This window comes from Ictidomys tridecemlineatus, chromosome 5 (genome assembly GCF_052094955.1).
Source record: "Ictidomys tridecemlineatus isolate mIctTri1 chromosome 5, mIctTri1.hap1, whole genome shotgun sequence".
NCBI lineage: Eukaryota > Metazoa > Chordata > Mammalia > Rodentia > Sciuridae > Ictidomys > Ictidomys tridecemlineatus.
Window position 1 is genome coordinate 113873129 of NC_135481.1, and position 21392 is coordinate 113894520.

General features: G+C 59.4%; 1 protein-coding gene across 2 annotated transcripts; it reads left to right on the forward strand.

Annotated features, from left to right (window-relative positions):
- The first annotated feature begins 2408 nt into the window (after positions 1-2408).
- On the forward strand, positions 2409-15592 carry Ccdc197 (coiled-coil domain containing 197). 2 transcript variants are annotated; one of them, XM_078050770.1, is made up of 6 exons: positions 2409-2518; positions 3550-3636; positions 4819-4993; positions 6109-6237; positions 7271-7387; positions 10281-15592. In XM_078050770.1, exons 1-6 carry the CDS (start codon positions 2424-2426, stop codon positions 10653-10655), a joined length of 978 nt encoding a protein of 325 aa, XP_077906896.1. In that variant the 5' UTR covers positions 2409-2423; the 3' UTR covers positions 10656-15592. The 2 variants fall into 2 exon arrangements, 1 of the variants encoding a protein (XP_077906896.1); XR_013439241.1 differs by lacking the exons at positions 2409-2518; positions 3550-3636; positions 4819-4993; positions 6109-6237 and adding an exon at positions 6663-6914 and having other exon boundaries at positions 10281-10304.
- Positions 15593-21392: the final 5800 nt, after the last annotated feature.

Below are 21392 nucleotides of genomic sequence, written 5' to 3' on the forward strand. Positions count from 1 at the left end.
ATAGGACCCTGTTGATCCCTCTCCAAGTCCTCGCAACTCAACTTCCCGCATGGTCTGGATCTCAACTCCTGGAAGGACGACTCGGCTATTTCACAACAGTGAGACCTTGGGCAAGTTATCCAACCTCTCTGCGTCTCAGTTTCCCCATTTGAAATATCATCTTCGACCTTGTGGGTGGGTCCTGAGGACTAAATTAACCCCCCACAAAAAGTGCGTGGAACCTGCTGCCCAGACGCCACCCCCGCTGCTGGTCCCCTCCACTCCTGCCCTCTGAGTCGGGGAGCATGCTCAAGCGCACAGTGTGACCAGGACCCTCCCTCTGAGAGCTGCCCGCTGGGGGCTTCCCTGGTCCCCTAACCCTAACCCTTGGTCCCCTGAGCAGCCGGGATTCCCAGAGCAGCAGCCAGGTGCGGGCCCCAGGGTGGGGCTGTCAGTCAAGCCCGGGGCGGGGCCATGGCCCAGGCTCAGCCAATGGGCTGCGCTCTCTGGGTTCCTGAGACCGGAGAGGACGCCATCCTCCCCACCTCCCTCCCTCCTGCCATCTGTTTCTTCTCTGTGACAGTGACCTGTCACACTGCTGCCTGCCAGAAGCTCCTCCAGCCTCAGCCCAAGTCCCCTGCCTGTGGCCTGGTGGCCTCGCAGGCCCTTCTGTGCCCCTGAGCCTCTGCCCTGCGGTCCCTGCTGGCAGACGCCTCCCACCGGCTTCTCCTTGTCCTGGAGAGTCATGGCTGGCTCCGGCTCCCTGCTCTCAGCTGCGCCCCAGCGCTCCTCAGCGCAGCCCTGGGGCCTCTGCCCTCTACCCCGGTTCCCCTCACAGGGACCTGCCCCTCCCTCGTCTGACCCAAGACCAGAGCCTGGGACCTCCGCTGCCGGGCTCAGTGGGCTCCACACGCCCTGGTTTCTAGGACGGGGGCAGGGGGCTCCCTTAGGGCCTGCTCATGGGCACAGCCTGGCAGGGGCGGGGTCCATTCCCCACTGACAGGAGGGTTGAGGGGAGTGAGGAGACTGGGGTGGGGAGCAGCCCAGAATCCCAGTGAGTGGTCCCCTCTGTCCCCCATTAACTGTGGTCATCCAGAAACCAGCCAAGCCCCCACCCCGGTGCCAACCCCTGCTCGGCTCCAGCCACAGACCCGCTCCCCCGCCCCCTCCTGCAGCCCTGCCCCACTCTGCCCCTCCCCAAGGCCCTGCATCCCCTCTGTCCTCCCTGAGCTCCCCACTTCCCTCCTGAGCAGTGGCCCCCACAGAGCCGGCTCAGGTCAGCCTGGCCAGCCAGCAGGGCAGGTGCAGGGCAGGATGTCAGAAGGGGCACCAGGCCCAGCGCCCCCAGTGACCCTGGCCCAAAGCGGCACGGATAAAGGCTGACCCATGGGCAGGGGAGGGTCCAAGGCCTGAGTCCTTCTGCCTGCTGCCCGCACTGGGCCAGGCTTGGCCCCAGGTCCTGGGGAGCTAAGCCTGCAGGGGTGCTGGGGACGTGCCCAGGTGTCAGTCACCAAAGTCAGGCAGAAGGGGACGGAGGGATTTGGGCAGACACAAGGTCATCAGGACCTCCGCCTTGACTCCAGGTGACCAGCCTAGAAGCAGAGGCCCATGAGTCCCATGGGGTGGCCGATGCCTCTTGTCCCCTTCTCCATGGAACTGAACCAGGAGGGCAGGGCGGGGGATAGGGGCCACAGGACATGGTGACTCTGGTTCTGCACACACAGGTCTGTCCCAAGGACAGAGCCAGCATTGTGATGTCACAGCTGGCTGTGGCTCTGTGCTGGGAGAGCGCGAGAGTCAGCTGGGCCCCGCTCCTCCTGCTGCTCAGGAAGCCGTGTCCAGTGCAGGTGGTGGACAGGCTGCCCAGCCCTGCCCCTGCTCTCTGCTCCCTGGGAACCCTTGGCGCTGCCGTGCGGAGTCCCTGCTAGCTGCCCTTGGGCCTGCAGCTCGTTGGAGGTGTCCATCTCAGCCCCAGCCCAGCTCTCCAGCAGGCACGCATGAGTGGTGCCCAGTGGGTGGGCGGGCGGTGGGCACGGAGCTGTCATGAGGGCCCTCTGAGCCAGCCCTGCTCCCAACCCAACCTCTTTCCCAGATGCTGCTGGAAGTCAGCCCCTCTTGGAAGATCTGGGGGTGATGGGGCCCTACCAGTTGTGAGGTGGCTGGGGTGATAATGCCACTGCAGAGCGGCACTCTCAGTCCTATATTCCAAAGGCCCTGGACTTCAGATTCAATAAGCCCAGAGTCCAAACCCAGTTCTGCTGTGTGACCTTGAGTGGGTCCCAGCCCTCTCTGAGCCTCGCTTCCATCCCTGTGTAGCGGGATTGCTAACCGGCTGCAGAGGACTGTCAGGAGCATGAGGAGGAAGCCGCTGCTGTGACCGTTCTGACCCTCGACCCCTCCTCCATCCCGCGTGGCCTGGGGTGCTGAGGGGCAATTCTGGTGCCATGGACACAGCCCAAGGAGCTGACCCAAGCGATCCTGGTGACAAGGACGGGGACCTGCAGGTGCTGCTGCAGGAGCTCTGCCAGCTGCAGGCCAAGTACGTGTTGTCCCAGGGCCTGCTGTGCCTTGCCTTGGCCCCTGCCTTGGCCCCAGCCCCAGTGCCACCCACAGTGAGCCCAGTGGCCAGGACGTGCAGAACTGCCCCATAGAGGCCAGGCCAGGGAAGGGACAGGGGCGGGCAGCAAAGCCTTGAAATCAACCCAGCTGTGGCAGGAGAGGTGAAAGGCGTGGCCACCACCCCTTGATGACCTCAGATCCTGGCCAGTCCCTGCCCCCGGGGCTGAGTGACCTCCTCATGAAGGAGGGGCTGCAGGCGGCCATCCCAGTGCACCTTGACCCCCAGGAAGTCCATCTGCGAGGGTGAGCGGGTCCTGAGTGGAGACCCTGGTCCCCGCCCTCACTTGGGCCTTAAGTGGAGGCTGCTCTACAGCCCGAGTAGAGGGCGAGGGACGGGCCCCAGGAAGGGCGAGGGCGCGGGCGCGGGGCACGAGGTACTGAGCCAGACGGCTCCCCCTGCATACCCCAGAGAGGGAGAGGGGCTTGCTGGGTCCCTGGGGGTCACTCTGAGAAGCCACTACAGCCCCTGTTTGCAGAGGCAGACTGGGGCTGGCCCTGCCCTGCCCTCTGCCCTGCAGCGCTGACCTTGACGGGGCCCAGGTAGGCCACCGACTGGACGCTGCTTGCTTAGAGTTCCTCCAAGAGTCAGCTCAGGAGTGGACGGGGGCCACCTCCCCCGACGTGGTCCTGGCCTGCTGTGGGGCTGCTCTCCACCATTGCCCATGGAGAACCCAGGCCCAGGGTGGTGGCGCACCTGGCCAGGGCGGGGTCTGCCTCCTGGACGGGCCACCACCTCCCCGCTCCAGGAGGGGTCTGTAGACCACCCCCACCCCGCACCCCACGCCTGTCTGGGACCCAGTTTGCTCAGCAGTAAGACGGGATGAGAGGCCGTGGCCGTGGCAGGAAGTGGCCAGCTCAGCACAGGGCCCAGCAGGAACCCACAGAGGTGGCCTGGCAAGGGGCCATGCAGGGCCGGGGTCCCACGCCACGTCCTTGCCTCTGGCCCCACAGGCAGAGGAAGCTGAAGAGAGCCGTGCAGAGGCACAAGGTGTTTGAGGACTACCTGATGAAGGTCCTCGAGAAAATCCCCAAAGGTACGCGCCTCCTGGGGCCTCCAGGGCTGACCCGGAAAGGCCACCACCGTGGCTGAGAAGGGCCGAGTCCCCCTCCTGGTCCCCACCCGGGGCCCCGGCTCGCCCCTGGCTCTCAGGCTAATGGAAACAGCTCTAGGGACGGTGACCAAATAGACTCATTCCGCCACGCAAGGAGCCCCGGGGCCGCGTTCCCCGCTCAGCCACGTGAGCCACGTGGACCACCACCGCGGGCCTCTGCGCATCCGCAGACCTGGCCAACCCCAGGTGCAGACCAACGCCCGCCTTGCCCTGCTCCTGAGCCACAGGCCACAGCTCACGGACCCTCACGTGGCTCAGGCGTTACTCAGGTTTCAAGGCCACGCGTGACCTGCTGGCTCGTCATCTCACATAAGGGACTTGAGCAGCCTCAGGTTTTGGTGTCCACGGGGGTCCTAGAACCAGAGCCCCTGGGATACCGAAGGACAGCGGTATTTTGTCTGTGGCTTTTTGGTTTTGCTATCGTGGACTAAGAGTGGGTGCTTGAAGGGGATATGGCATTATTTTGTCTTATCATGATTTGTTCCAGGGTCCACTGTTATAAGTGCTGGAAGTTCTTTAGAAAAGAGAGACAAAAACTTTAGTTATTTTTTATTTTAATATTATTATCAAAAATAAAAAATAATGATCAACATTGATTAAGTATTTACTCTGTGCTAAGCTCTTTAGCAAATCTTTATGACAGCTCTTTCCCAGCCTTGGGCTACTGTGCTACCCAGGTTCAGAGAGGGTAAGGAACTTGCCCAAGATCACACAGTCAGGAAGTGGTGGGCTAGGTGCAGCCTCTGATCCATCTGTCTTCACAGCCGCTGTGCTCAGGGCCATATTAAAGGTACTGGCCAGGGCCGTGGGAGCCCTGACCCCGCCTGAGGGTCAGAAAAGGCTTCACAGAGGAGGCCACCTCTTTCGGGGCTCAGATGAACTCGGCAAAGAGCAGGCATGGGGCTGCAGCCCCGGGGCACAGTGGCAGGTTTGGGGCTGGTGGGTTCCATGCAGGAGCTGGCAGGGCTGCTGGGGGGGTGGGTGGGGCAGGGCCTTGGGTGCCAGGCCAAGGGCGGGTGTGGGGCTGCTCAATTCGGGGCTTAGCCGCAGACACCCCACCCACCTGGTCAGCGCCCGCCCCTGCCACCCTCCCTGTCCCCACAGACAGCAGCCTTCGGGAGGAGCCGGAGTCGGCCCTGCTGGAGGCCATGGTGCGGCACTACGGGCGGCTCCTCACGGCCAGCCAGGAGGCCCGGAAGTGCCTGGACACCTTCTCCCAGATGAACCAGGCCCTCCTCCAGAGCCTGGAGTTCCTGGAGGAGGGCCACAGGACTCTGGTGCCGGTAAGTGCTACCTGGAGCCGGTCACCCCGGCCAGAGCGGCTGGGGACCCATTTCCTGTCCACCCCAGGGGACCTCGGGTCTCCTCCCCACCTGTCACTCTGCCTGTGCTTCAAGGGCCTTCCGTGGGGTAGGAAATCCAAGAGCTCTGGAGTCGGGCAGACGGGGCTTCCAATCCCAGGCCACCCCTGGCCAGCTGCAGGATGGGTGTCCTGTCTGAGCCTCAGTCTCCCTGTCTGTCAAATGGGGCGGACACACCCTCTCGTGAGACACCAAACACAAACTGTGTCACATGAAGTGCTCTTGCTGGAGGGGGGCACACGTCCGCGGGGGAGCCACCCAGCAAAGGCAGGGCATCATGGAGCCTATACTGCCACGTGAGGAAGTGTGACCAGTTGCTTGGTTTGTCCCAGAGGGCCACTGTGGGATGTTTGGAGCGTCTCTGCCCCCTAGTGGCAGTGCTGCAAAACCACACCACTTAGTAGTTTCTTTTCCTTTGAGGGCGGGATCCACGCAGGTGCCGGACACTGGGAGAAGCACCTAAATGAGCTTTATCTCATTTAAACCTCCCTCCAGCACCTGCATGCAGGGATGTGATTCCTGGTTTAAGAGGAGATCAAGCAAGGGTCGGCTGATGCTGTCCTCACCCACGAGGTGGAATCCTGTCCCCTGGGGTCCCTTCCCTGTTACCTCTAATAGCTCAGAACACTGCATGGAAACAGCCCTCATCTAACCACTCATGTTTGGGGAAGGGGCTTAAGTTTTGCCTTCAGTCGCAGCCGTGCTGTTCTCATTTTTGAAGCAAGAAAAGGAAAGGCCAGAGAAGTGAGGCTGTGTCTGCCCCGCGTCTCCCTCTTCGCAGCCCAGAGTCCGGCTGGGCCAGGGCCGGGGCCAAGCTGGGTCCCGGTGCCGCCCAGTCGGTCAAGGCCGGGGCACGCAGCCTGCTGGCTCTGGCTCGGGTGAGGGACACCAGGCCTGGGCAGGCCCTTCCCGCGTCTCCCGGGCCTTGAGCAGCCCTGGTCACTCAGACCACCGTGGGCAGGGAGCTTCTCAGGGTGGCCCAGGCAGATGCCCTCAAGAGTCTGCTGCCCCACGATGACCCAGGCCTCTCACCTCAGAGCCTCAAGATCCAGCTGTGTCAGCTGCAGAAGAAGTGTCACAGCACGCAGTGGCAGAGGCTGAAACACAGCATCAGCTACCAGAAAGACGTGGGCGTGGACACACATCCACACATCCGGAAACACAATGTGAGTCCTGTGTGCTGGCCGGGGTTGGGACTGCTGCCTCCTCAACCAACCATTCCCAGCACAGACAGACAGACAGACACAGACACAGAGACACCGAGAAACATGGACATACACACCGGCACACAGACAGACGCACACAGAGACATGCAGAGACAAGTGCAGACACACAAAAAGACACCCAGAGACTTGCACACACACACACACACACACACACACACACACACACACAACCCACCTGTCTCTCCTCAGCTAAGACGGGGAGACAGACAGTTAAGGACCGAGCTGTGGAGAAGCAGGGCTGGGCCCGCTGGCCTGTCCCAGGGCCTGGGTTTGTGCCAGGCCGTAGTCAAACCTTATGTGATTTTTTTGGCCAATCATGGCATTTTAAGTGAGTTACTGTGCAACGTCGTAGGTCACCTGGTGTCTCTCTGGCCATGGTCTGGCTGTGCTGAGCGCAGGGCCAAAGTCCTGACCAGGCGCCAGGGTGTCCAGCTCTGCTCCGCCATGGCTGGCCTCAGGGACGTGGCTAGCTCCCCCAGAGCCCCGGGTCCTCACCGTAGCCAGAGCCAACAGCCTGCACCCCCCAGCCTCAGGGACTGCTGAGAGGTCAGCTGGGGCCCAGGCTCCGGGCTGAGCGCTGTGCCGGGCTCCCTCCCCTGGCGGGACGCGGTCACTGAGTGAGTGCGGGACTTCTTGGCCCCGTGGACTGTGCCCGTGGGACCTGGGTCGGCAGGACCTGCGGGCTGGCTGTGGCGGCAGCTGGACCGGACAGTCGTGGAGTCCTGGCGGCGGCACCTGACCGTGTGCTGGAGGTTGGGGTTCCTCTAGGCCCACTCACGGCCCCTGCCCCTGGGGAGACGCGCAGATGTCTCCTGAGAGGAGGACCTGGGCTCTGGGGGGAGAGGCTCTTCCAAGCCCCGGGAGCAGAATACGGCAGGCGGAGGGGGCTCCAGGCTCCGGACACCCTGGCCTGCATGAGCTGGGGCAGGGGCGGGCAGCTGGCGGGGCTGAGCCTCGGTCCGTCCTCCTGCAGGGCGAGCTGCTGGACTACCTGCAGCTGACCGTGGACAACATGGCCCGGCAGTGCAGCCGCGCGGCCCACAGAGTGCCCGAGAGCCTGGGCCTCTTCTCCAAGCTCGACTGGATTAAGGTGAGGCCAGGGGCTGGCCACTGCCCCCACCCCCTGCAGGCCTCCAGCTGAGCCCGTCCTGGGCCTTCACCCACGGCCCCCACCAGCCCTCCCTCACGGCTACGTGGTCCCGTGCTTAGGACCCAAGGCCCCCGAGTCTGTCAATGAACTTGAGCCCCATCAGGTGACGGGGTCAGGGTGGTGCACAGGGGAACTCCTGTCGGGCCTGATCTTACGTGCAGCCCCTGGACGTCACCACACACACACACACACACACACACACACACACACACACACACAGCTACACACAATGCAGACATGGATGTTGCTCTTTGCACACCAACAATACTCGTGAAACACACAGACACACCTGAACACTCGCACACGCGCAGACCCAGGGAGGGTCACACAATTACACACACGAGTGCACCAGAAGGAGGTGTTCTAGGGACTGAGGGGCCTTCTGCGCTGGATCTTCAGTTGAAACCTCAATGCTGAGCCAAGTTCAGCCAAGTTCATTCTGGACCCTCTCGTGGTTGCTCCTGCAGGGACCAAATGAAGTAGATGCTTCAGTGTCTGCAGCACACTCAGAATCACACGCCCTCACAGGGGCGAGCTCCAGAACACGTTTGTCTCCCCAGAAGATGCACTTGACATCTGGCTGCTTTCCTTCAGCCCCGTGTTCTTGAGGTTCAGCCACATTGTAGCCCGCATCGACTCCTTCGTCATTGTTTATGGCTGGGTAGTACTCCACTGTGTGGATAAGGCACATCTGTTCTTCTCCATTCATTACTTGATGGATGTTTGGGCTGTTCCCACTTTGGGCTGGTGAACGTGCTGCTCTGAACATCAGCAGACAGGTTTTTATTCGGACATGTTTTCAGTGCTCTCGGGCACCTGGGTACATGCCCAGGAATGGCATTGCCATCATAGCTCTATTTCCCATTTTGAGGAACTGCCAAAGTGCTTGAACAACTCAGGATGGATGCCCGGGGGTCCCGACGTCTCCACCCCTCTGCCAACCTAGGCACTGGCTGTGTCACTGAGCCGTCCTGGTGGGTGTGGAGCAAGTGGAATCTCACCTTGGTGCCTTGGTTTCTGTTTGCATTTTCCTGATGACGTCGGGCATTTTTTTTTTTTTATGTGCTTATCGGCCGAGAGTCTCTTGTTCTTTGGAGAAATATTTATTCAAATTCTTTGCCTGTTAAAAAATGTAGCTATTCATCTTTTTGTAGCTGGGTTGTAAGAATCCCTTACGTACCCTGGATGCAGGTCCTTTAGCAAACAAGGGATTTGAAAACCTCTCCTCTCCTGGGAGGGTCTTTTACCTTTCTAATGGTGTTCTTGGAAGCACAGATTTTTTAAATGTTGATGGTTGTTTGTTTGCTGGTGCTCTGTGGGTCGTGTCTAAGAAACCAGTCCTCGGCCAAGGCCGCGAGATTCACACCTATTTCTGGTATGTGGCCGTGTTGCTCTCCTGGTTTTGACCCGTGTGGGCCGGGGCTCCAACTCCATCCTCCTGCAGGAAGCTGGCCACTTGTCCTGATGCCATTTTTTCTTTTTTTTAAAAAAACAATTCTTTCCCCCGTTGAATCGTCTTGTAACTCCTCAGACCTCAGCCGACTGTGAACGGGAAGTCTGCCTCTGGACACTCAGCTCTGGTCCATGGATTTACGTGTCTCTCCTCTTTTCTGGGGGAGGGGGGTATCATGGATTGAACTCAGGGCCACTGGACCACGGAGCCTCACCCCAGCCCTATTTTGTTTTATTTAGAGACAGGGTCTCACTGACTTGCTTAGAGCCTCACAGTTGCTGAGGCTGGCTTTGAAATCGCGATCCTCCTGCCTCCGCCTCCAGAGCCCCTGGGACCACAGACATGTGTCACTGACCTGGCCTAATGTCTCTTCTTTCGTCAGCACCACTTGTCCTGATGCTGTGGCTTTGTAGTGATTGGGGGCGGGGGGGTATGCCGGGGGTCACCCAGGGCCTGGCACACACTAGGCAAGACTCCACCCCGAGGGACGCCAGCCCTCGGGTAAGTGCTGGAGTTGGGCTCGGCCGGACCCCAGTGCCTCAGTCCCCAGGGCAAGTCTGGTGCCCAGGGTGGGGATGGACATCAAGGCTCAGTGGCACATGGGGACCCTCCCCCTCCTGTCCGTCCTCTTCTGCTCTGGCTCCATCCTGCATCCAGACTTGCATTGGAGGCCGGCTCAGGGAGACGCCCCGTCCCAGGATTCCTAGCTCGGGGCACTTATGGGCAGAGCTCTTCTCTGGGGTCCCCTGTCAGCAGCAGCCAGCAAGAGTCCCCTCGAGAGGGACTTGTCACAGGAGTCTTTCAGGCCAATTCAAGGCTGCCATGAGACTCGACTTGGGACACATCCAGCTGGTCTGTCTGTCTGGCAGCCCCAGGTTGTGACTCTGTCACTTGCCAAGTAAGGGCACTAAGTAGCCACAGCGTATTCACTCAATTTTCTCCCCAAGAAAACAGAAGAAATGACAAGGTACTGTCAGGGGGTCCCCAGGGCCCCCCCATAACAATCACCCATCAGGCCTCGGGGGCAATCTGTCAGTCCTCAACCAACACTAATGAAGTCACCCAGACGCGCTCAGCATTGACAGGCTTGGAGGTGGGGAGAGACAAAGACTCACCTGGTCCTTCAGAGAGGGAGAGGGCACGGTCTAGTGGGAGCCTAGAGGGAGCAACGAGAAGGGGCAGGTGGCTGTATTCAGGAAGTCATCTCACACGACCTCTCTAAGCCTCGGATTGCTCATTTTCCCAGAGGCACTGCACCCCGTCCTTTTGAGAGTTGTGGGAGAGGCCAGCCAGCCTCGGACAGGACAGTGTTCTGGTCCCTGGGAAGTGGTGTCCAGGGGCCAGAGCCCTGTTGGGTGAGAGACTGATGTCCCTTTGCAGGAATTCATGTTGGACAAAATGGAGATGGTGAGGACGAACTCACAGCTCACAGAACCCAGGGAGTGCTGGGCAGCGGACAGTGCCAAGGACCAGGAGCCCAGGAGCTTCCCCAAGCCCTTCGGGAGCTTTCCAAAGAAGCAGGATCCGCCCCCCAGCATCCCCTGGACCCCCGTTCTCAGTGCCCAGGCCTCCGAGTGCTCTGGCCCTCACCCAGGGCCCACAGCATCAGGACCAGTCCTGTACCCGCCTCGCCTCTTTTCTCACCACCGCCAGCCCACGGGGGCAGGGGAGAGTGGGGGGCAGAGGGGTGGGCAGGGTCCTGGGGCCAGCTGGGGGAGGGTGGCAGGGATGGAGTCGGGGCCTGCCTGGATCTAGCAGAGAGGAGGAAGAGGGTGGTGGCAGCTAAGCAGGGGTCTCGGGTGGCAGCCGCACACCCAGGAGCCCAGGCTGCGTTTCTCACTGTCACTAGAGGACCTGGCTCCAGACCTGCACCATGAGGTGGCTCCTGAGACCCAGCTCCTGAGGCCGCTTGCTATTGCCAGCTCTGAGTCCCAACAAATCTGGAAAGTGCCACTGGCCATGGGACACGCAGGAGGCGACAGGATCCCTGACGGGTGCTGAGTCTGCAGGGGGCCCTCCCTGAGGGTCAGGGTGGAGGCTGCTCTGGGGGCACCTGGCAGGGCCAGCCCCTCTCTGGCCTGTAAAAGCCTCAGGGAGTCCCCGACCTGGCCCCCTGCCGACCCACGTTCTCAGGTCAAGCTTGGAGAAGGTCCATCTAAGTGGACACTGGCTTGGCTTCCTCCTGCTGTCGCCAGGGCCCTGAATGACCTCTGGGGCCATGCCAAGGAGGTCGAGCCAATTTATTGCTCCTACGTCGTTTATTCAGCTGAAGGTTCAGGGTAAGGGCAGATGACCTGTAAACCAGAGAGCTTAGAACAGGTGCTGGCGCTTGGTCAGTGGAGCTGGGTCCACGTTCTTCCAGGTCCCGAGGGAGGCGCCGGTGGGGAACCGTGAGCAGGTCTTGGCCCTGAATTCATTAGGAGGCTGAGCAGCGTGTAGAAGGCGGAGCCCGGGCAGGACTTGAAAGTAATTTGAAAAGAGAACCAAGGCCGGGTGCAGTGGCTGTGCCTGTCACCCCAGTGACTTGGGAGGCTGAGGCAGGAGGATTGCAAGTTAGAGGCCAGCCCCAGCAACTTAGGGAGACCCTCTCTCAAAATAAAAACTTTTGAGAAAAAAAGGTCTGTGGTGAGGCGCTTCCATGTGGGGACATGGTCAGAGCTCCTGGGTCCCTTTCTCCCCTGCTCTTTCCAAAGAGACCTAAGGGGTGGGTCCCACTAAGCTTCCGGTGTGGACAGCTGGGCCGAGGCCAGACTTGCAGTGCACATCCCTCGCAAGTCCTGCAGTGATGTCCCTGCTGCAGGTCCCCAGAGCCCAGCTTGAGAACCTCTGCTCTAGACCTGCCCCAGGATCTGCCCCAGCAGGGCCACCGATACCCCTGCCTGGGCTTTGGTTTCCACCTGCATCCTGGGGCTGCACCTGGGTTTGGGGGACAACTGCCTGCTGGTCTGGCCTCCTGGGAGGGTCTGGAGAACAGCGTCCCCCAGGCCCATCTCTGGCTCTGTGGCTGTGCCTGCGGGGCTCTGTGGACGGCTGGTCTGGTTCCCACGTTTTGTCACACTGCCGAGGGATGACAGGACATGTCCTGGGTTGTGGTGGCCAGGATATCCGTCTGTGCCCTCAGCTGGTTCTCTGAGGAGCCCCTGCCTCTCCTGGGCCATGGAATTGACAGGTGGCGCAGGGCACCTAGTGGGGCTGCCGTCTGGGGCTGCAGGGGACTCGACCCAGGGCTCCATGTCCTACCTGCCTAGAAGCCAGCTCTCTGGCCCCGGGTCCCTGCCGAAGGCACTTTATTCAAGGTTGACGGGAGACAGGAGGTGCACTTGAATCTGTCCCCTGAGTGGTCGGGAAGAGGGAATTCCGTGGCCCTGGGGAAAGGGGAAAGAGGGCAGCCTGGGTGTGACCGGGTCTTGGCAGAAGTCAGCGCACCCTGGGGGGGGGAACTGGCAGCTGCTTTGAAGTTGGGGAGTTTGGTCTCTCCATTATTCTGGTCCCTCTAGGGCTACTGACCAGGGTGAGGGTTGGAGGTGGCTGGCTTCTGACGGAGTCCCTAGGTCCCGCGCCTGCGTCCTGCTGCGTCCTGCGTCCTGAAGACCGGCTTGAACAGCCTGGAGCCAGGGAGTCGCCCTTTGACGGGCGGGATTCACCGGCCTGTGCCAGAATGCTGGGGCTGGCCCTTCTGGGTTGCCACACTGTCCAGGGGGCCCTGCCCCCGCCCCTTTAAAGCCCCCCCCAGGAAGGGGGAGGGAAAAGCAGTGTGATGTCCCTTAGGAAGTCCATCCCACCTGACCCCACAGCTGGGCCCTGGGACCCCAGGACACACCAGGCCTGGGGAGAGGACAATTTCTGAGGACCAGACCTGCCGACACATTCCAGCTTTGAGCAACTTGGAGCCTGGGGACCTTCCCCTCCACGGAGGAGGGGGTGACGTCAAAGCTGGGCCCAGGAAACCGGCTCTGGGGGGGGGGAGGGTCCACCTGGGTCCTTTTCCCATCCCGTACACGGGAGTCTACTCCAGTCCCTCTGGGTGGTGGTCGAACATCTTTAATGTTCATTAAAACCACGGGTGACACTTGCCGAAAATGGAGGTGCCCAGGGCTGAATTCTACATCTGTGTCGGGGCCCAGAAGTCAGGAATTTTAGGAAGCTCCCTGTGATTCCGGTGCCGACAGCTCCCAGATCCCAGAGTGAGGAATACTGGGTACTTCAACATGAAAGAGAAATTCTGGTCCATATTTTGTGGTCATTGTCGGGAAGGACTTGGAAACATGAGATCATCATGAGAGACCCAAGACAGCCGGATCTCATGAAGACCGGAACGGCATCAAAATATCCAAATACCTGAAAAGAATGAGCTGGGGAAATGTTTGGCATTTACAGAGCTCTTACAGATGAAGGCCAAACCATTGCCAATCTTTCATAGGCAAATCACAAAGTAAATAAAAATGTTCTCCCAACATGAAAAAAGGTTTCAACCATATAGTTTTTGCCCATCAAAAAAAAAATCAAGCTGATATTCAAATGCTTGTAAAATAGGCTCTCTGATACTCGAGTCCTGTTTGCATAAACTCTCTGGAAAGTCATTTGATAAGAGGTCCAGAGGGTTCATGCCCCTTGGCTCTGTAATTCTAGCTCAAGAACCAATGAGAGACCAATTCAACTTGGCTTAGGATAAAAGATGACGTGTGGAGCTGTCAGAGTAAAAGACCAGAGTCTAGCTTGAAGCACAGCTTCATCCGGGATCATCTGTCAACGGAGTCCTCTCTGACGTCCGGCTTCATCCTCAGGCTCAGCATGGACACGCTGGCGCCCAGCAGCCTCGGCCCTGCAAGCTCTGAAGGCAGAGTCAGGGGGAAGGAGAAAAAGTCTCCTTCCACATGCTCCTGAGCAAGTCCCAGGATTCACAGTGATTGGTCATCTTGGGTTGTCCCTCTTTCCACAAATGACTCATTGGCCAGGCCTAGTCTACAGGTCCAATCCTGAACTATCCTCTCTAACTGGGGTTCAATTTTTGAGCTTTGGGGAGATGGAACATCTTCCATGGCCAGCAGCCATTCCCCTGGGGCCAGTAGTGTGTGCCACGTGAGCCCCATGGACTGAGCGAAAGGGAAGGGGCTCCCCCAAAGGGAAATCAGGACACTGTTGTCAGAGGGAGACAGGACCAGGTGCTGGGCAAGCAGACACAGATATGCTCGTGACAGAGGTGACTACGGTTCTCTACCAAGATGTCCATCACACCATTGTGTAGAGCAGCTCAAACAGGAAAATGCAATGATGTACCCCAGAGGGAAGCCCTGGAAATTATGATAAAACTTTCTGATTCTGCAGCCATCACATGTTTTCAAAGCTGTTTAAGGAAAACTCTCTCTAGGGCATAAAAATAAGTGGGAAAAAGGAAGGAAGAACATGAGCCAAATTTAGTAAAAAATATATGTATAAAAGAGTGGAGCCGGGCACAGTGGCACACGCCTGTAATCCCAGCGGTTCGGGAGGCTGCGCGAAGCGGGGCCCTAAGCAACTCAGTGAGACCCTGTCTCTAAATAAAATACAAAATAGGGCTGGGGATGTGGCTCAGTGGCTGAGTGCCCCTGAGTTCAATCCCTGGTACCCGCCCACCCCCACAAAAAAGAGTAGAAAGAAACACTGTTGGTATCCTCAGGGAATTGGTTTCAGGACCCCCAAAGATACTCAAATCAAAGGATGTTCAAGTTCTTTATATAAAATGGTGTAGTATTTCCATATAACCTGCTCACATCTTCTTGTATCCTTTAAATCATCTCTAGATGGCTTATGACCACGTAAATGCTATGGGCGCAGTTATTGTATTGTTTAGAGAATGTGACAGCAAAAAAAGTCTGTGCATGTCCAGACAGATGCATGTTTCTCTCAAACATTCTCAATTGGCAGTTGCTCTGAATCTGCAGGTGCACAGAGCCAGGTGTACACCAGAGAGTTGCTTCTAAGAGAGAGGATCCTGGCCCTATGAGGCAGTAGCAAATACAAGACTCACCCATTGTGGCAGGTTGAATAATTGTTCCCAAGTTGCCACCCTGGGGTCACAGACACCCATCCTTGAGCCAGCGCCCCCTGGTGGTCAGAGTATGCATTTCCACCTCTTGACTTTGAGTTGGCCAGGTGACTTGCTTTGGCCAATAAGATGCAAGAGGATTATGACACTAGCAGAAGTTTAAAACATGGCTGTGCAGGGCAGCTCACTACCGGTGAGCTTGACTGTGGTGAGAATGTTCCCTGGTTTCAGGAGGATGAGGCCACCTGGAACAGACACAGAGCCAACCTGTAACACGGATTCACCTGAATAATCCAGTCATCAGTCAACCCAGAGGCCCATCAGAGAGAAATAGATGGTTATGAGTATAAGCCAGTGAAAGATTGGGGCTGTTTGTCACTCAGCAATAACTGTCTGATACACCCACATACTCATTCACATTCCATGTCTCTCCAAACTAAGAGTCACCCTCACACGGGGAGCCAGTCCACCTCATGGAATGGTGTACCCCAGAAAGCTGGGGAACTTAGAAGTAGGGAAAGACTCTGCCACGGGTGATAGCAGTTAACTCTATGTCAGAGGATTCTGGTTTTCTATTTTCTTCTGTATAATTCTTTTTCTTTTGTATGTTTTTCAAAGTTCCCATGTTTAACTTTTATAAAATACATTTTGTTTTGAAAGTTGGAAACCAACTGTCCTTGCATCTCACTGACCCTAAGCTGGGTGTCCCCAAGAACAGGGCTCATTGTCAGGTCTTTCACCCACACGACTGTCTTCAGGGCTCTTGGAACCTGCACATTTTCTTTCCTCAAAGTGCATCTATCACCTCTGGTGCCCCCTCCATGCCCCCTCCACCGGCCCCTGCTCTCTGAGTAGGTCGCCCCCGCCCACCGCTCTTTAGCCTTGAAACTTGGTGTCCTACTCTGATTCTGCTCCCCAGGCAAGGAGGCTAGCCGACTGTTTCCAGGAAACATCTGGAAGAGGCTTCCTTACCATGGCCAGCTGGGGAGGGGCCAGGCACTCCAACCTTCACCCCTGCCCTCACACAGGGCCCCATGTCCTGTCCCGTCCTGCCCTGGGTCAGGAAGGGCGGGGCCCTTGGAGGTTTGTGTCCTGAGGCTGCAGGTGCCAGCCTGGCCCATGGAGCTCGGGGGAACTTCTCCACATCTCGCACCTGTGGGTTCCTCGGCCTGCCTCTGCCTCCCGGGGCTCTCACCCCTCACGGGCAGCTGCTTGGGCTTTCCACAGACACGGTCACGTGTGAGGAACTGAACCCACAGAGTGCAAGAGTGGGCACCGTGGAAGGGGCAGACACTGGGGCGGGAGGGGGCTCTGTGCCTGGCTGGAGCTGGATGGGTGTGGAGGGGTGTGGTGAACGGGGTTCCCGATGGCCCCCTCAGTGAGAGCTTCCAGATAGGGTGCCCGAGTGCTGCTGGCAGGCCACCGTGCCTCCCGGCGGCATCCCCCCGCCCCTGAGCAGAGGCATCGGACTCCTACCTCCCTTTTGTGGGTGTCACGCACTCGAGTGCATCAGGTTCCAACAGGAACATCCCTAGTGTGCATGAGAACAAGGAGGCTCCGGGAGCTGCTGCGGCCAGGCCAAGGGCTCGTGGGACAGGCCCCAGGGCTCCTTTCACAGCGGGGGCTCTCAGCCACTGCAGGCTGAAGGACTGTAGCGGAGTCTGGGTGGCGTCCCTGGGTAGAGCGAGGGAGGCGTGTGCTCCTGAAGGCCCTGCTGCTCAGTGTGGGGGAGGTCCTGCATCTGGGCACCTCCTGGGAGCTGGGAGGGGCAGCCCGAACCTTCTCACAAGTGCCCCAGTGGCAGCCCCTGGTGGAGCCCGAAGGCGTGGCTCTCCTTGGCTGAGCTGAGCCTGGCATCGCCCTCCAGGGAGGGAGGGTCCTGGGGACGGCAGGCCACGTGGAGGGCTGGGGCAGCCTCTGCTTCTCTGAGCTCCCCTGCAGGGCTGGGGATGCCAGCCGCCCGTCCCTGCCCGCTGCCTGCCGCCACTACTGAGCTCACGCTGCAGGACCGGGGGCAGTATCGGGGGGCAAGTCACTCTTCCACGTGTGCTCCTGAGCAGCCCCCTTCCGCCCTGGTGTCCTCCCCTGTTCTCTCTTCAAGCCTCACCTCCTCCGCCATGAAGCACTCCAAGCAGAGCTCTCCCCTGGCCCCAGCCCCTCCCCAAAGCGCCCTCCCTAGAGTACTGCGTCCTCAGTCCCCACTGCGTCACCCACACTCTTCGCCCCTCCCTGGAGGAGTTCTCGGGAAGAAAGGCTCCGTCCTACCACACACCAGCACCCAGCGGGCAAACTGGCACAGAACATCCCTCCGTGAACGTGTCAGATGAACACAGGCACAGAGTAAATGGCGAATGCACGAATGAAAGTCTTAAGCAAAGAAATTAATATCTAAGTGAAAATTTAAGGAATGTGTAGGAGCCCAAAGTGAGGGACATTTGGTGGGGTACAGAGGAACCTTGGCTAGCACTCGGGGTCAGCCATGTGCCGTGCACAGGTGCTGATGAACGCCTGGGGGCCACAGCAGGCGGGCAGCCAGGGAGGCTCCTGTGTCATCGCACACTGTGGGAGGGCTCGCCCAGAGTGCAGCAGAGCCACTGTGCCTCAGGCAGGGATCTGGGCACAGCTTAGCTGGGTCCCCTGGCTCAGGGTCCTCCATGAGTGTCTACCAAGCTGCTGGCCAGAACTGTGGTCTCCCTGTCTGGAGGAGACCAGGCCCGAAGCTCACGGGCGAGGCTGTGGGGAGCTGAGGTTCTCCCAGGCCAGTGGTTGAGGGCCTCCAGAGGGTCACCCGGATCTGCTCACTTCATGAGAAGGTGAGAGAGCAAGGGGACGGAGCAAGCCAGGCCACAGGCTTTTAGGAACCTAATCTTGGCAATGACATTCGGTCACCGTGGTTGTGTGGCCAACAGAAGGCAGCCCCGCTGTGAGGGAGGGCCTCACAGGAGGGTCCTTTCCCCGCAGGTTTTGTGAAGCCAAGAACAGGTCTGAAGTCCAGCGCCAACAGCAAAGTTTTATTCCGTGGCCAAAGAAGGGGGCAGCAGGAGCCTGGCTGGGGACCAACCTCCCCACCCCCAGGGGAGGCAGAGCCAGACACGGGCTGCAGAGCTTCGCAGGAGGGGTGGACCAGGTTTTCAGGAAAGGGGTGCAGTTTAGGCACCACCTGTTGGTGGTGCACCCTGTCTGGTCCTTCCTGGCCGCTACCATGGTGATGGTCAAAGGTCCTGGCCCTGCTGGGTGTCATTGGGCATGGAGATTGGATGATAAGGAGGGGTCTGTTAGAGGCCCTGGACAGCCATCTTGCACCCGGCTGGTTTCAGCTGGTTCCTGCAGGAGAACCTCCTGGGGCCTGCTCTTGAGGAACAGCACGGTCAGCCGGGACAGGACAGCGGGGCAGGCCAACCCAGGAGACAGGCTGCGCCCTGCTCTGGTGGCAGCTGTGTGCGGTTGATTAGAGGTGAGTGGCTTGGTCCATTCCATCCTCAAGGGAGTGTTACTCAAGGGCTCAGGAGAGTGGGGAGGGTCCCTGGGGACAAAAGGCAACAGGACTTGGTGTCCCCGCCACAGGGGAGCCAAGACAGGACCCCGGAAACCTGCCACTGACCTCAGCTTTCTAGAGACCACGCCAAGGCTCCTCCCGCTGAGGAAGCCAGGGGCGTCTGTCACCTGGCCCAGGAGGCACTCAGCAGCAGCCCTTGCTCTCCGAACTCAGAGCCTAGGCCCCCAGGCCCACAGCCGGGCAGTCCTCTGGGAACCTGGCCCGTCACTGTCCTTCTGGGGCTGTGGGCCCTGTTTCCGCAGCAGAGGAACCTCAGCTGGGTGGGGCTAACTGCCCTGGGCAACTGTTTCTCCTCCAGGACGCTTGCCTCGCTTCTGAAAGGCCAGAGCAGCTCTCGGGGCGCAGGAAGCCTCGCTCCTTTGGTGGACTCGGCCTGCGTGGCCACCTCCCTGGGAAGAAGCCAGGCTCCCTCCCTCGGGGGCTCCCTCTCCCTCCTCCCCCTCATGGCAATTGTGCGTCTAGGCAGCTCCTTCAGTGCAGACAAAGGCATGGCGTGACCTGTCCTGGGTCCGAAGGCCACACTCCTTGTTGAGCCACCCGGTGTCCTCAAGGGCAGGACGAGGGTCTCTGGCAGGCCAGGGCCCAACAGTACAGGCAGCTCAGCCTTTCCTCTGATGATGCAGTGGGTGACATGTGGCTGGGGGTCTCCTGTTCGGCCCTCTCTTCTGACACACTCCTTCTACCCTGCCTTATTCCAGAAAGTTCTCCCTTTCAGCTAGCTCAGCCTCCCCATTCTCTGATCCCATGGTTCTTCTTGGGAAGATCTTTTCCGACTTGCCCCTGGGGGTGGGAGCTAGGACACCCACTGAGCCCAGGGCCCCATGGTCCTGCTCCCTGGGGCTGGGCCGGGGGAGGCCAAGACGGGCCACTCCAGCTCTTCTTTCTGATCTCCCAGCAGGGGAGACCCAACACGAGACCCTAGGCTCATGGCTGGGGGTGTCAGTGCTGACCTGTGGCCATGGAAACTCCAAACCACGCAGGGCCTGTACTCCACAGGGGCGAAGTGCTTTGCCCCGGGGGTTCCTGGTTCCCAGGCAGAGCACCAGGAGCCTGCAGCTGCCGGGCAGAGCAAGCAGTAAGTGCACGAAATGGCACCAGGTGAAGAGCCCAGGAGGGGCCTGCACTGCCCTGGCTCCCCCAGTGTGGGGTGGCCGCCTGAGCCTCCCCTGCAGCAGCTCCGCCTCATTACCTGGGGGAGGGCGGGCGACCCCCGTTTCAGGCGCAGACACAGCCTCGGGGAGCGCCCTCCTGCCACTTGTGCATCCACACCTTCTAATGTCACAGGGCAGCACTCAGGCCTCAGCGTTCCCTGTCCCCTCAGGCTTAGTCACAGGGGTGAGCAAGAGTCAGGCCCCAGGTCTCTACCAAGCAAAGCCACATTTATTGGGCACTGACTGGATACCAAGTACAGGGTCAGGGTCAGGGCACCCCACTTTACAGACGCGGAAACAAGGCTCAGAGGTGTGACTCATCCAAGCGGTGATGCCAAGGCAACTTGGCACACGTTTGGTGCCACTGCCCACCCTCATCATCACCATGTCTGCTGTCCCCTCCAAATCACAAGAATCTCCACGGGGTGGAGTGGGGGATTCATGGCCGCTGGCCAGTCCGGGAAAGCTTCCTGGAGGAGGAGGCAGACGGTGAAGGAAGGTGGGATTTGAGAAGCAGAGCCCGTGAGAGGGGCGTTGGGGAGGGCCAGGTGCTGAGAGGTGGGAAGGCACGGGGAAGGCTCTAGGCACTGGACGCCATCCTCCGAAGCTCCCTGAGAAGTGGGGAAGTCAGGAGGAGAACAGGAACGTGGGCTGGGGCCACGCGGGGAGTGAGGGGTCCGACCCGGGAGATGCCTGCATATGGCCGGCCTAGGACATGAGTCACAGGCACGGGGACAGCAGAGCCCAGCCCAGGGGGGCCCAGCCCTGCCAGGTCCTCTGCTGGAGGACGAGACACCCCAGGCCTCGCTCTCCCCTGTCCTGGTGAAGTCACAGCCTCTGTCCCCCACTGGGCACCTGGACGCTGGGCAGCAGGGGTGCTGGGAGAGGGGAGTCAGTTCATGGTTCACCCCAGGAAGGACCCATGGACCCTCCCAGGGCAGCCCAAAGCCTGCTCATATTCTAACTCTGAGCCACCCTGAAGGCAGACTAGAGGCTTGGCCAACCTTTCTCCCTTCTAATCAGCCTTCACCAAGCTCAGGAAGGAGCCTGAGTAGAGTCGGGAGAGATGACGATGATCTTTGTTCATTTGAGCTTCAACGGAAGAAAGATTCATTTCACGTACATTGGGATTCAGGGCATTTTGTTTGAAGTCCTCACTGCTATTAGACTTTTTGTAACCACTCAGATTGTCCAACCTGCTCATTTGAACAAGAAACAAGAAGCCCAGAGAGGACCTGGGAGTTGCCTGAGGACACACAGCATGAAGGGCAGAACTCAGAGCCAGGGTCCCAGTGTTCCTTGTGGACTCCGGTCCATGCTCCCTCCACACACCATGAGGAGCCTGGGGCTGTGGGACTCAGGGGCGGGGGGAGTGGGTCCGGGGCTCAGGTATTCATGCAGCTGTTCAAGGGCTTCTGGAAGCCTCAGTGGGCAAACTGAGGTGACTCATGGTCTCACCCATACCCCAAAGCACACCCCATGAAGCCACTCCTGGCTCAGTCATTCCTCCAAGGAGGGAGGAGGGAGGCCTCACACATCCCGAGTTGAGCAATGGAGGAGGGGTCAGAAGTACAGGGGTCCAGCCTTACCTACCCAGCAGCTCTGCAGCTCTGGGCTGCTCCTGTCACTTCCTTGGCTGTAAACAAACAAACAAACAAACAAACAAACAAAAACAGCCTGTGGTCCCAGCTACGTGGGCCGACGCAGGAGGAAGGCTTGAGCCCAGGAGTTCAAGGCCAGCCTGGACAATGTAGTGAGAC

What these genes read in the sequence shown, in the direction of transcription:
- Ccdc197 (XM_078050770.1), top strand. Translation starts at nt 2,424, where the DNA reads ATGGACACAGCCCAAGGAGCTGACCCAAGCGATCCTGGTGACAAGGAC. An exon ending in GCCACAGGACTCTGGTGCCG is followed by an intron (nt 4,994 to 6,108) that starts GTAAGTGCTACC and finishes CTCTCACCTCAG; the next exon opens with AGCCTCAAGATCCAGCTGTG. An exon ending in CACACATCCGGAAACACAAT is followed by an intron (nt 6,238 to 7,270) that starts GTGAGTCCTGTG and finishes GTCCTCCTGCAG; the next exon opens with GGCGAGCTGCTGGACTACCT.